This window comes from Myxine glutinosa, chromosome 4, assembly GCF_964187855.1.
Source record: "Myxine glutinosa chromosome 4, kmMyxGlut1.1, whole genome shotgun sequence".
NCBI classification, from domain to species: Eukaryota; Metazoa; Chordata; class Myxini; order Myxiniformes; family Myxinidae; genus Myxine; species Myxine glutinosa.
Genome location: NC_136264.1, coordinates 8,101,542 through 8,115,299, shown reverse-complemented (window position 1 = coordinate 8,115,299; position 13,758 = coordinate 8,101,542). Strand labels below are relative to the sequence as shown.

Below are 13,758 nucleotides of genomic sequence, written 5' to 3'. Positions count from 1 at the left end.
AGGAGCTCAGGTGTGCCAAGGAAGGACTTCGCACGACGGAGGATGCCCAGTCGGCGACTGGCTTTGGAGGCCAGCTTGGAAATGTGGTTTTCCCAAGAAAGATCATGGCAGATAGTGAGACCCAAAAGCTTGAGTGACAGAACTTCTTGGAGAGGGTTTTCCCAAGAAAGATCATGGCAGATAGTGAGACCCAAAAGCTTGAATTTTCCCAAGAAAGATCATGGCAGATAGTGAGACCCAAAAGCTTGAGTGACAGAACTTCTTGGAGAGGATTGTTGAGAAAGTAGATGGGAGGGTTGTCCAGTCGGTCTTTTCGGAGAGACATAGTAAGAGTGTGACATTTGTCAGGATTGAAAGACATGTTCAAATGTTGAGACCACTTTTAAGACCAGTTTTACCTTGAAGATCCTTTCAATACTTTAGATTCTTTCACCCTTCAGCGTCAAAACTTTTGCACTCCTCAAATCAATTTTGACCAAATAGACCTTAACACCGTTTAGACCCCTTACACCCTTCAGACAGAATGGACAGCTTGGACCCTTGATCATTTAGAGCTTTACACCAGTCGGATCTTTTTAGATTACAAATAAATTTGTACAAAATAATTGTTTGTCTTATGATTGGTGGAAATCATGACAACACAGCATCTCAAATTCAGTCAGGTCATTATCCCCAGTTAAACATGAATGTGGGGACGTACAAAATTATGTAACGCTATTTTTAGGAAGTCATGTACAAGCTTTATTAAACGCTACTAAAAATTGAACAATTGATCCAAACAATGGAAATATGATGCAACAAGACCAGGCAGTGTATAATCAGCAGAGGCAGACAGGCCTGTGTTAGGCCCACCAGGAAACAAGATGGCGGCCATATCATTTTGTCTCGGTGCGATGGTGGGTGGAGTTAAGCGACAGATTATGGGTGTGGTCCAATTGGAGGCTTCTTAAACAACAAAACTCTTTCCAAATGCAGACCGATAACATCATATCACACAAAACAAACCAGAAAGCCGAATGAGTGCGAGGCTCATCATTTACAATCCAATGATATCACCTTGGATGAGCAATTGCAAAGATCAGCCTGAAAACAGGTTACGACAACAAAGAGGAGGCAGAGGTGAGAGACCAAAAAACAGAGAATAGGATCTTTTATTAATCGGGTACTGAGCAAAAAGTAAGTGGCAAAGAGAAAATGCGTCAGAGTTGAACAAAGAGCTTGTTTACCCATCAAGTACAATATTAGAATGTGCACGCACCTATCACGTTTCTGAAGAGTTTGTAACTAGAAGGGCCTGTAATAAATACAGTTAAGGGCAAGGCAATGTTCAGAAAAAAAAAGAAGCAAAAAATATAATAATAATAATAATTCCCCTGTCCTTTCAATAAATCTTGATTTCCTCACCTGTCACTACAACCCTGATTCTATTCTATCAAAGGGTCATCTGCCACTTCCTGACCTCGCTGTCCGTTTGGATATCTACAATATGCAAATCTACAACACCAGGCCATCAAATCAAACAGCCTGGCCTAAGCTTGAACGGCAGACGCTCGCTCGTGTCGTTAATTTTCCACTTGGGAGGGACATCTCGAGCCTATGGATGGATCTTGCAAGTCCCCAATGCCAATAAATGCCGTCACGAGGTTCGAGGTTCCAAGTCGATACAACACACAGCATTCAGTCATGAGCTGGACGGCAGCCTTTATTAATTTATTTATTTCCTTTTTGGCAAAAAGAACGTGCATCAAGTCGTAAAAACAAAATGCGATGAAATGACATAAATCTTGAGCAGAAAACCGCCAGTTGCAAGTTTTTGCTCCACATGGCAAGTCAACCTTCAATAAAACCTTCCAACCAATGCTTCACAAAGGCCCCGAGATGGAATATCTGGAAAGACGTTGGCTTTTAGCTGCACGATCGGTCCTGTACCGGAGAGTGAGGCAGGCAGGATGCAGCCAACGCAGAAAAGGGTCGCGCTTGCTCTGTGAAAAGCCAAAGGTGGTGCTTGGATGGTTTGAAGGGAGCAGCGCTTCATGGGGCCCTCTTACAGAGGAACAGTTTTGAATTAAAACACAGGTGCGTCTTCTTTAAATAGCACCTTTCTTCAGCTCATGGTGGAATGAGCTCCTCCATGATCACAAGATACTGAAGGTCTTTTTTAACTCCAGGATGAGTTGCCAGTCGGACTTCTGCATGTCATCTCGAAACCAGTCTTTGAGAGCATTGATCGAATCCCGGCTGATCTGCAGGCAACCAGCAACCAAAAGTCAAAACATGTATTGTATGAACGTTGCCGATGAGAACAGCATTCATCCAACCAGGTCTACGCTCGTGAAAGATCAAATTTTACATTTAAATAACCACACAAAACTAGAACGACACTCTTCGACGTCGACCGATATGCCTCCGCCCACATTATTACATCATTATAATACTTGTACCAAGTTTGATTTAAATCCCTTCAGCTGTTCTCAAGTTATCATATTTTACCTGACATAACCTCTGACCTTTGACCTTTAACATTGACCACAAAATTTAATCAGTTTATGTTTACATCATTATACATACCTGTACCAGGTTTTAATTTGAATCCCTTCAGCTGATCAAAAGTTATCACATTTTTACCTGACATGACCTCTGACCTTTGGCATCGGGAACCCAAAATCTAATCAGTTCATCTTTACATCATTATACATACCTGTACGAAGTTTGACTTAGATCCCTTCAGCCGTTCTCAAGTTATAGACCTATAACAGACTTTTACCTTTGACCTCTTGGCCTGAAATTCTAATCAGTTAACCTTTAGATCATTATACATACCTGTACCAAGTTTGAATTAGATCACTTCAGCCATTCTCAAGTTATCGACCGATTAGGACTTTGACATTTGCCCCAAAAATGTAATTACTTAATCTATACATCATTATACAAACCTGTACCCAGTTTGAATTACATCACTTCAGCCGTTCTCAAGTTATAGACCTATTAGGACTTTGACCTTTGACCTCGACCCAAAAATCTAATCAGTTCATCTTTTCAGGACGGACAGCCGGACGGACAACCTGAAAAAATAATGGACGGACAGCTGGACAGAATCTGAAAACATAACGTCTCCGGCGACTTCGTCAATTGTGGCATAAATATGTACAGGTAGTGGACAAAAATTGGAAACAACTGGGTAAATGAGGGACACCAATCAATGGCTTCCACACAGGTGTGGCCCAAGTGTTAATTAAACAAACAACATCCCAGCATGCTTAGGGCCATGTATAAAAATGCTGCACAGGCCTGGTTGGCTATAATTATGTCTGGCATGGCTGCAAGAGGAACCAACCTCCCCCCCCAATCATTACTAGTGCTGTCACCTGTCCCTACCCAGGACTCCGGCATGGCCAGCAGGTGCCATAACTGCGACCGTTTCAAGTTTGTGAAGGAGGGATCCATTCCGCCAAGGGAGGTATTTGGACGGACGGTATTGTTCAGACAGCTGGAGTTTAAGGCTGAGGATATTTACTGCCTCGTCTCCTTGGCTAGTGGATTTGACGTACGTGTCTTTCCAGTCCGCTGGACGACTTGCCGAGTTTCGGGTGCTGTGGACTGCGGCCTAGTCAGCTGGATCTCTTGCTGATTGGGCGGTCGAGGCCCTCTCTGACCATGAGAGGGTCGTGACGGTCCGCCTCTACAATGAGAGCGTTTCCGATTATGATGTTCAGTACTGTCTTGTTATGTTGAAGTGAAGACCCCACCACGGGTTATCCGGAATGGTTTTGGTATATGGACCGGAGCTCATCAGTATCGCGTCAAGTTCCTGGTGAAGGATGATGGCACGGTTAAACACATCCCTGATGGGATAGTAATTGGGATGGACCGTGGGCAAGTTTATTACACGTTCCAGCCCAATTTATTCCGCAGGTGCGCACAATTGGACCACTTTATGTCTGCGTATAAATAATTGTTTTCGCTCGCAGTGTGGCCGGTTGGGACATTTGAGGGAGCACTGCACCTCTCAGGTGCGGTGTAACCGAAGTGATGCGAATGGGGCACACCTTCCGCTCCTGCCTGCAGAGATACACGAGCAAGATGTGCGCGTCTGCTGGTGGTGTGGGGTGTTGCCCCTGGGACAAGCAAATCTGCTGTGTCTGGGTTGCCTGCCTACCTGGTTGCTCCCCAACACACACAGTTAGAGGAGAATGAGAGGATTGAGGGAGGGAAGAAGAAGGAGGCGAAAAAAAGGGGAGGAGAGCTGAGTAGAGGCTGAGGTCCCCTCGCCCTAAGCAGCGTTGCATGGAGTTGGTGCCGCCATTGCTATCCACCCTCCCCAGAGAGCAAAAGGGGGAGTAGGAATAGGAGGAGAATAGGAGAGAAAGGAAAAGGCCGTGGTGTGGGGCGTTGATGCAGTTGTGTTGGCTCCTCCACCCGCTTAGGGGGGAAGGGAGGAAGGGAGGAAGGTAACGGCTCCTTCGGCTATGAGGACACTGACCATGACGCAGTGAGTTCCATCAATAGGCAATGGAAAGAATATGGAACTATGCAGACTCTACCTAGATCTGGCCATCCAACCAAACTGAGCAATCGGGCAAGAAGGACCTTGGCCAGGGAGGTGACCAAAAACCCAATGACCACTTTCAGAAGGGAGAAGGCACCCTTCAAATCTGGGAGAACTGGAGCATTTTGCACAAGAAGAGTGGGCCAAACTGCCAGTAGTGAGGTGTAGGAAGCTCATTCATGGCTACAGGAAGCTCTTGGATAGTTATTTTGTCCAAATTCTGTGATACTAAATATTAAGTCGAGGGTGTCAATCATTTTATCAATGCCATTTCTTTTTATCTTCTGATTTAAAAGGATATATTAAGTTCTGAATCAAAAACAAGGTTCTGAAATATTAACAGGGAAATAAAGAATTGTGGAGACCAAATACTTTTGTCAATTTCAACTTATGTTTAGAGGAAATTGTGCAGGGGTGCCAATATTTTTGCCACGACTGTACCTGCACCAGGCTGAACAGTTTATGTTTTGTATCCCAATGATAGGCCGGATCTGGATTCAGACCTGAACCAAAATCTAATCACCTTGTTCTTGACACCTAAGCAACTCGTCCACCAAGTTTAGTCATAACTCGTCCATAACATTTTAAAATATCATGTTATATGTCGCTTTTATACCGATCTGTCAATGGTGAAGAATGACTTAAAAATTAAATAATTCTCGTATCCGAATCCATATTCAGATAGTCACCAAAATCGAATCGATTCGTCCTTGTCAGACACCCAACCTGTCCACCAGGTTTCGTCCAAATCCGTCCATAACTATTTGAGATATTCTGCTATATATCGTTTTTTGGCTCAATGGTGAAGAATCCCTTCAAAAAATTCGAGTAGCCAGATCGGAATCCAGATCTTCACCAAAATCGAATCATTTCGTCCTCGTCACATACACTACTAATCATTTCGTCCTCGTCACATACACTACTAATCATTTCGTCCTCGTCACATACACTACTAATCATTTCGTCCTCGTCACATACACTACTAATCATTTCGTCCTCGTCACATACACTACCTCTCTGCCAAATTTCGTCTGAATCCGTCCACAACTTTTTGTGATATCTTGTTCACAGACAGACAGAAAGGCAGACAGGGGTGAAAACATAACCTACATCCACCTTCGGTGGCGGAGGTAACAAAGGACAGCCGTAAAATGCAGGTGTTCATACTTCACCTTGCTGACGAGAAAATCCGTGGCTTCAAAATGTCGTCCATACATCTTGGGTGTCTCTCCTGACATGGCATCAATTTTCACGCACACTTCTTGCCCTTTTCGTGCCACGTCCACCGGTTTGTGATTGATCTCTATTCCTCCCACAACTCCAATGTCGATGAACTGTACAGATGGGCACAAGGGTACAAAGCACATATATTGGCCACACGATACTCCATTGTTGAAAAAGAAGAAAAATCTGCAAGTTTTGAGGTTGATTGATGCGTAAGATATAAATGCAAGACCAGTTCAATATTACAGTCTTCATAATCTTCACAAGTAATCACATTTACATTTTACAACATGACAACGAGATATCTAATCTATTTCAGAAGTGAAAAAATTATTGGAGTTTGTTCACTCACTGGTGTATATTTCAAATATATAATACAATAATGGATATTTGTGTAATCCTTCGGGAAGAGCATAAAAAAATAGATATTTGTGATCACAAAGCGATTGCCAAGGGTATTATGATGCAACAACATTTTGGAAGGCCAAACGGTATTTGAGATTCCACATTGGAAAAATTGAGCGATAACAAAAAAAAAGCACATTAGTTTTTTCAGACCGCTATTTCACATTGACCTTTAACCCGGAGGGGTATGAAGTAAATTTAGCGTAAATGCGAATTGCTCTAGGCTATCTAGAGAGGTCAATTTAGTTCTGATTGGACAAACCTTAGTGGAGTTGTGGATTTAAAAAATGTTAAATCTATAATTGGGTCAAATATATATATATAGTGGGGAGAACAAGTATTTGATACACTGCCGATTTTGCAGGTTTTCCCACTTACAAAGCACGTCAAGGTCTGTAATTTTTATCATAGGTACACTTCAACTGTGGAAGACGGAATCTAAAACAAAATTCCTGAAAATCACATTGTATGATTTTTAAGTAATTAATTTGCATTTTATTGCATGAAATAAGTATTTGATCACCTACCAACCAGTAAGAATTCCGGCTCTCACAGACCTGTTAGTTTTTTCTTTAAGAAGCCCTCCCATTCTCCACTCATTACCTGTATTAACTGCACCTGTTTGAACTCGTTATCTGCATAAAAGACGTCTCCAGACCGTCTCCGACCACAAAGACCGCAAAGACCGACCGCAAAGCCGTCTCCAGACCTGTCCACACTCAATCAATCAGACTCCAACCTCTCCACAATGGGCAAGACCAGAGAGCTGTCTAAGGACATCAGGGACAAATTTGTAGACTTGCACAAGGCTGGGATGGGCTACAGGACAATAGGCAAGCAGCTTGGTGAGAAGGCAACAACTGTTGGCGCAATTATTAGAAAATGGAAGAAGTTCAAGATGACAGTCAATCTCCCTCGGTCTGGGGCTCCATGCAAGATCTCACCTCGTGGAGCCTCAATGATCATGAGAAAGGTGAGGGATCAGCCCAGAACTACACGGCAGGACCTGGTCAATGACCTGAAGAGAGCTGGGACCACAGTATCAAAGAACACCATAAGTAACACACTACGCCGTCATGGATTAAAATCCTGCAGCGCACGCAAGGTCCCTCTGCTCAACCCAGCGCATGTCCAGGCCCGTCTGAAGTTTGCCAATGACCATCTGGATGATCCAGAGGAGGAATGGGAGAAGGTCATGTGGTCTGATGAGACCAAAATAGAGCTTTTTGGTTTAAACTCCACTCGCCGTGTTTGGAGGAAGAAGACGGATGAGTACAACCCCAAGAACACCATCCCAACCGTGAAGCATGGAGGTGGAAACATCATTCTTTGGGGATGCTTTTCTGCAAAGGGGACAGGACGACTGCACCGTATTGAGGGGAGGATGGATGGGGCCATGTATCGCGAGATCTTGGCCAACAATCTCCTTCCCTCAATAAGAGCATTGAAGATGGGGCGTGGCTGGGTCTTCCAGCATGACAACGACCCGAAACACACAGCCAGGGCAACTAAGGAGTGGCTCCGTACGAAGCATCTCAAGGTCCTGGAGTGGCCTAGCCAGTCTCCAGACCTGAACCCAATAGAAAATCTTTGGAGGGAGCTGAAAGTCTGTGTTGCGCAGCGACAGCCCCGAAACCTGAAGGATCTGGTGAAGATCTGTACGGAGGAGTGGGCCAAAATCCCTGCTGCAGTGTGTGCAAACCTGGTTAAGAACTACAGGAAACGTCTGATCTCTGTAATTGCAAACAAAGGTTTCTGTACCAAATATTAAGTTCTGTTTTTCTGATGTATCAAATACTTATTTCATGCAATAAAATGCAAATTAATTACTTAAAAATCATACAATGTGATTTTCAGGATTTTTGTTTTAGATTCCGTCTTCCACAGTTGAAGTGGATACCTCCTTCTATGATAAAAATTACAGACCTTGACGTGCTTTGTAAGTGGGAAAACCTGCAAAATCGGCAGTGTATCAAATACTTGTTCTCCCCACTGTATATATATATATATATATATATATTGTTGCGGATATGGCATTTGGCCTCCATATCCGCTTGTAAATATTCCCCTATTTCCCCAATACTCCCCAACTATCCCCAATCCCCCATTCCCTAGTCCCATTGCCTGTAAATAACACTCTGTAGAACCGACCTTCCCCTTTTTCCCCCATTAAATGTCGTGCCCAGGTCCACCGCATCTCACGTAGACAACTTTCGGACATCTTGCTAGTTATTCTTAGTCTATGTCAGTTAAGGACTCGTTTCCATTAATTCTGACTCTTCGTTGCACCAGAATGTGATTGTATGGCACCAGTAGTGAGTTTAGGACCTCCCCATACCTCCTCCCATCTTCCCCATACAACAACAACAACAACAACTACAACAACAACTACAACAACAGAGGGGGGCGGCGCGGCGCGGGGAGTGTGCGTCCTCACTCCGGTTTGGTTAGCCGCCATTACCCATGCGCTCCACGGGGTTACCACGAAGGGGCTGGCTGTCAGCTCCTCGTCAAGGGCGGAGCCGGTAACCCCCCCGCACCCAATAAGAAGGGCGGACCGATTCCATCTGGGGCGGAGCTAACGAGCCGAGGGCGTGTCACTCCCCGCCGGATATACGCAGCGACTTACCGGACGTGACGTGAGATGCGCCCCCAGCTTGGAAAGACAAGTCGCGACCTCCGAGCGCTGAGCGACCTCCCCGCATCTCTGGACCGGACCGGGTCGATTCTGCCCTGAGCCAAGAGTGCACCTTGAGCCATCGACTACCCGCCTTCCTTGCCATCAATCCCCGTGTGAGTCAGTTTTGTCCTGTTTATCTGTCGTCTGTCGGGGCTACTATAAGACCGTAATTAAGTGCCTATCTTTCAATGCTGTCCCTCTCATCCCTGTAATCTAACCTTCCGAACTAATATAACCTCCTCCGGAGGTCTTGAGAACCGTACCCCTTGTGTCGTTGCCTTAATCCCAGCCGTTGTGTCCTTTTCCTTCATTGATTTAGCATAGCGCGACTTAGTCAACGTTCGAGTATAATCGGGTAACTTGTGCGGACACGGCGGCCATTCCGCTCGGCCCAGCATAACATCAAAGTCGTGTCCGTAACAATATATATATATATATATGTCACACAGGTTTCTGGTTCCTCGAGCGACAGGGCTCTTCGATCTCTCCACGGCATCAAAGTTTGAGTGTTTTCCCGTTCGTTTCTTTGTCGAATTTCCGCTGCGTATTTTGTTGTGTATGTGTTATTGTGTGTTTCCATTTGGTTTTGGTTTTGTAGTTGTTGCAAATTTGTGTGTAATTAGTCGTTTCTTTGTTCGCGCCTCGTGCGGCCTGGTGTCTCGTGCGGCCTCCTCGTCTCGACTTGTGCCCCGCCCCCAATATCTCGTTTTTCTTTCACCTCTGCTCCTGCTTTCTCAAATCCACGTTCTCACTTAGAGACTTTTCCCAGATTGTTTTTCATGGTTTTGTTTAAATATTTATTTAAATATGTTTAAACCGCAGCCGTGATGCTGACGCCGCCCCCCCCCCCCCCCCCCCCCAGAATTTCCATTTTCCATGTTTTAAACGTTTCCCAGTGTGTACCCTGGATAAGAATAGGTACGCCGTATCCCTGCGTGTCGTAAGAGGCGACTAAGAGGGTTGGCGTCAGGAAGGGCATCCGGCCATAAAAACATTGCCTCAAAAATAGAACCATGACAATTACAACTACATATGGGCAGGGTACAGCCCGAAGTGGAGATCGGTTTCTGAGGTTTGGGACATGGAATGTAGGGACAATGACAGGGAGATCAGGAGAAGTGGTGGAAGTATTGGCCAGAAGAAGAGTGGACATATGTTGTGTGCAAGAGACGAGATGGAAGGGAAGTGGTGTGAGAATGGTGAAGGGTAGGCAGGGACAGAAATACAAGTTTGTGTGGCAAGGGTGCCTGGAGGGCGTGAATGGTGTTGGTGTCCTGTTTTCTGAGGAGTTTGTAGACAGTGTGGTGAGTGTGACTAGAGTGAGTGATAGGTTGATGATGGTGAAAATGATGATTGGAAAGCTCTTGGTGAACGTCATCTCGGGATATGCTCCGCAGGTTGGGCGAAGCGATGAAGAGAAGGACAAGTTCTGGTGTGCGATAGAGAAGCTGATGGAAAACGTGAAAGATGAGGAAGTTGTTGTGGTAGGTGGAGACCTAAATGGACATGTGGGAAGGAGTATGGATGGTTTTGATGGAGTTCATGGGGGTTACGGATATGGTGTGAGAAATGGAGAAGGTGAAAGGATTTTGGAGTTTGCTGATGGAGCTGATTTGTTGATTTGTAATACTCAGTTCCAGAAAGAGGATAATAAGCTTGTTACATACACGTCAGGTGTTACATACTACCTGATGGTGCGTAGGCGAGATAGGGGGCACCTCCGGGACACAAAGGTGATCCCGGGGGAGGAGGCTGTTTCACAGCACCACTTGGTTGTCTGCGACGTAAGGGTGAAAGGTGCGAGGAGAGCTCGGCGGGTGAAGTACCAACCGAGAATGAAGGTGTGGAGGTTGAAAGAGGTGACAGTAAGGGAGGCATTAAAAGAGAGGCTGAGTAGGGTCGAGGATGATGTTGTTGAGCTTGAAAGTGGTTGGATGTCAATGAAAACCAGTCTGTTGGGAGCCGTTGGTGAGGTATGTGGATGGACAAAAGGACCACCGAGGCACTCGGAAACATGGTGGTGGGATGATGAAGTTGGAAAGAGGATTGACGAGAAGAGGAAGAAGTTCAAGGAGTGGCAGAAGGCGAAGGGTACGGGAGCAGAAACAGCAGAGCATGAAAGTTATAAGGCAGCCAGGAAGGCTGCAAAGAAAGGGGTAGCAAAGGTGCAGGAGGCATGTAGGAAAATGTTCAGAGAACGCTTGGATTCGGAAGAGGGTCAGAAAGCAGTATTCAGGATTGCAAAGCAGATAGCGAAAGAGAGGTGTGATGTGATGGGGGTGAGTTGCTTGAAGGATGAAGTGGGACAAATCGTTGTCGACCCAGATGGAATTAAATGAAGATGGAAAAGATTGGAAATGCTGTTGAATACAGAGAATGAATGGGATGGCAACATAGAGAGTGACCCTGTTTTGGGACCGGCGGAGAGGATAACTGAGAAGGAAGTTGAGGAAGCGATAAAAGCAATGAAGGGTAGAAAAGCGGGAGGGCCGACAGGAGTTGTGGGAGATATGTTGAAGGCAGCAGGAAGTTGGGGTGTGAAGAGAATGACAGAGATCTGTAATCTGGTGGTGAAAGAAGGCCGCATTCCAGTGGATTGGGAACTGAGTACCCTCGTCCCTCTATACAAGGGGAAAGGTGACCCTCTGGTGTGTGGCTCGTACCGAGCGATAAAGTTATTGGAGCATGGAATGAAGGTATTGGAAAGGGTGTTGGAGAGGAGGATAAGGAAGCAAGTGAAGATCGACGAAATGCAGTTTGGATTCATGCCAGGAAGAGGAACGACAGACCAGCTTTTCATGGTGAGGCAGTTGCAGGAGAAGTACATGGAGAAGAGGAAGAAGTTGTTTCTTGGGTTTGTTGATCTGGAGAAAGCATTCGATCGGGTTCCACGCAAAGTATTGACATGGGCATTGAGGAAGTTGAAGAGGAGTGGAGGAATGGTTGATCAGAGTAGTGATAGCAATGTACAAAAGAGCGCGCACAGCTGTAAGGACGAAGGACGGGAACAGTGGTGAGTTTGAGGTGAAGGTGGGAGTGCATCAGGGGTCGGTACTAAGTCCACTACTATTTGTAGCTGTGATGGAGGTGCTGGCTCAGAACGTAGAGGAGGGTTTACCGTGGGAGTTGTTGTCTGCAGGTGATCTGGTGTTGATTGCGGAAAGTATGGATGGACTGAAGGAAAAGATGAACACGTGGAAGGAATGTATGGAGACAAAAAGTCTGAAGGTGAATATCGGAAAGACGAAGGTGATGGCAAGTGGTAAAGCATGTGGTGAGGTGGAAAGAACTGGGAAGTGGCCCTGTGCTGTGTGTAGGAAGGGTGTCGGAGTGAACTCCATTCAGTGTACAATGTGCACTGAGTGGGTTCATCAAAAATGTAGTGGTCTGAGAGGGTCATTAACCAGTGTGGCAGCTACATTCAAATGTAAGGTGTGCACAGAGGGAGCTGCAGATGGAGGAATTGTTGAGTTGGATCTTGGAGACGGCGTGAAGCTGGAAGGTGTGAAAACATTTTGCTACCTCGGAGACATGCTGAATGGAGGTGGATCAGACTCGGCAACGGTTGCTCGAGTGAGATGTGCATGGACTAAGTTTCGGGAATTGAGTGGCGTGCTGATGATGAGGGGAGTGTCGTTGAAGCTGAAGGGAAAGGTGTATGCTGCATGTGTGAGAAGTGTTATGATTTATGGGAGCGAGACATGGGTAATGAACGTAGAGCAGCAACGAAGGTTGGAAAGGGTGGAAATGCGAATGGTTCGACGGATGTGCGGAGTATCGTTGAGAGAGAGGAAGACAAATGATGAATTGTGAAAGATGATGGGAATAGAGCCTGTGATTGATGCTGTGAAGAGGAACAGGTTGAGATGGTTTGGTCATGTGTTGAGGAAGGATGAAAGTGACTAGTTGAGAAGAGTGATGGAAATGAATGTAGAAGGAAGTAGAGGACGGGGAAGACCGAGAAAGACTTGGCTAAAGATGGTGGAAGAAGAAATGCGGGCAAGGGGGTTAACAAGGAGAGATGCAGAAAATAGGGCAAAATGGAGAAGATTGTCATGGGGACCGCAAGGCTAACCCCCGCTCTAGCAGGGAAAATGGCCTTTAAAATGCATGTTGTTATTGTATATATATATAAATTAGGTCAAGGTCAAAAAAGATGCCAACACAGCAAACCTTTTATTCCCATTATTGATGCAAAATAACATTACGAAAGTCGCAGCTGGCTCCGAGATACAGCTGGAGCATTAGCAGAGAGAGTGAGAAAACCGAAATGATTTTTTTCCATGGGATTTTGCCCGCCACAAAGCCTACAAGGCCACTCGAGGTGGGGGCTAATGGTGCTTTAGTACCCTATTTTCCCTATTTACCGCATTTTTATCGGCAAAAAAGTTCAAAGTAAGGGGTGCGGTTAATACACAGATATACATATACATACATACATACATACATACATATATATATATATATATATACATACATACATATATATATATATACATACATACATACATATATACATACATACATACATACATATACATACATGCATACATACATACATACATATATATATATATATATATATATATATATATATATATATATATATATATATATATATATATATATATATATATATATATATATATATATATATATATATATATATATATATATATATCAGGGGTCCCAGCCACTTTGATTGACAAAATAATAGGAAAAATAGGAATTCTGATCACAAAAAATAGGAGTTTAATAGGAAAAAACTAGGAAGTAATAGCACAGATTTCAGCATTGGAACAACATCGGTAGCTTTATTGCTGCAAGATTTATGCAAATACATGTACATGTATGGGCATGGACACACCCCCAATGAACTTGGGCCCACCCGTCTTAACATCGA

At 44.7% G+C, this 13,758-nt stretch overlaps 1 protein-coding gene across 4 annotated transcripts in view; it reads right to left on the bottom strand.

Annotated features, from left to right (window-relative positions):
• Nucleotides 1–1,133: 1,133 nt before the first annotated feature.
• Nucleotides 1,134–13,758, bottom strand: part of EIF5B (eukaryotic translation initiation factor 5B) — a 178,032-nt gene continuing 165,407 nt past the window's right edge. For all 4 annotated transcript variants that reach the window (XM_068105141.2, XM_078775418.1, XM_068105139.2 and 1 more), the window contains exons 23-24: nucleotides 5,719–5,880; nucleotides 1,134–2,243 (exon numbers count right to left, since the gene is read on the bottom strand). In XM_068105141.2, coding sequence (XP_067961242.2) covers nucleotides 2,136–2,243; nucleotides 5,719–5,880 — 270 coding nt within the window. In that variant the 3' untranslated portion in view covers nucleotides 1,134–2,135. The remainder of the gene's footprint in view (nucleotides 2,244–5,718; nucleotides 5,881–13,758) is intronic.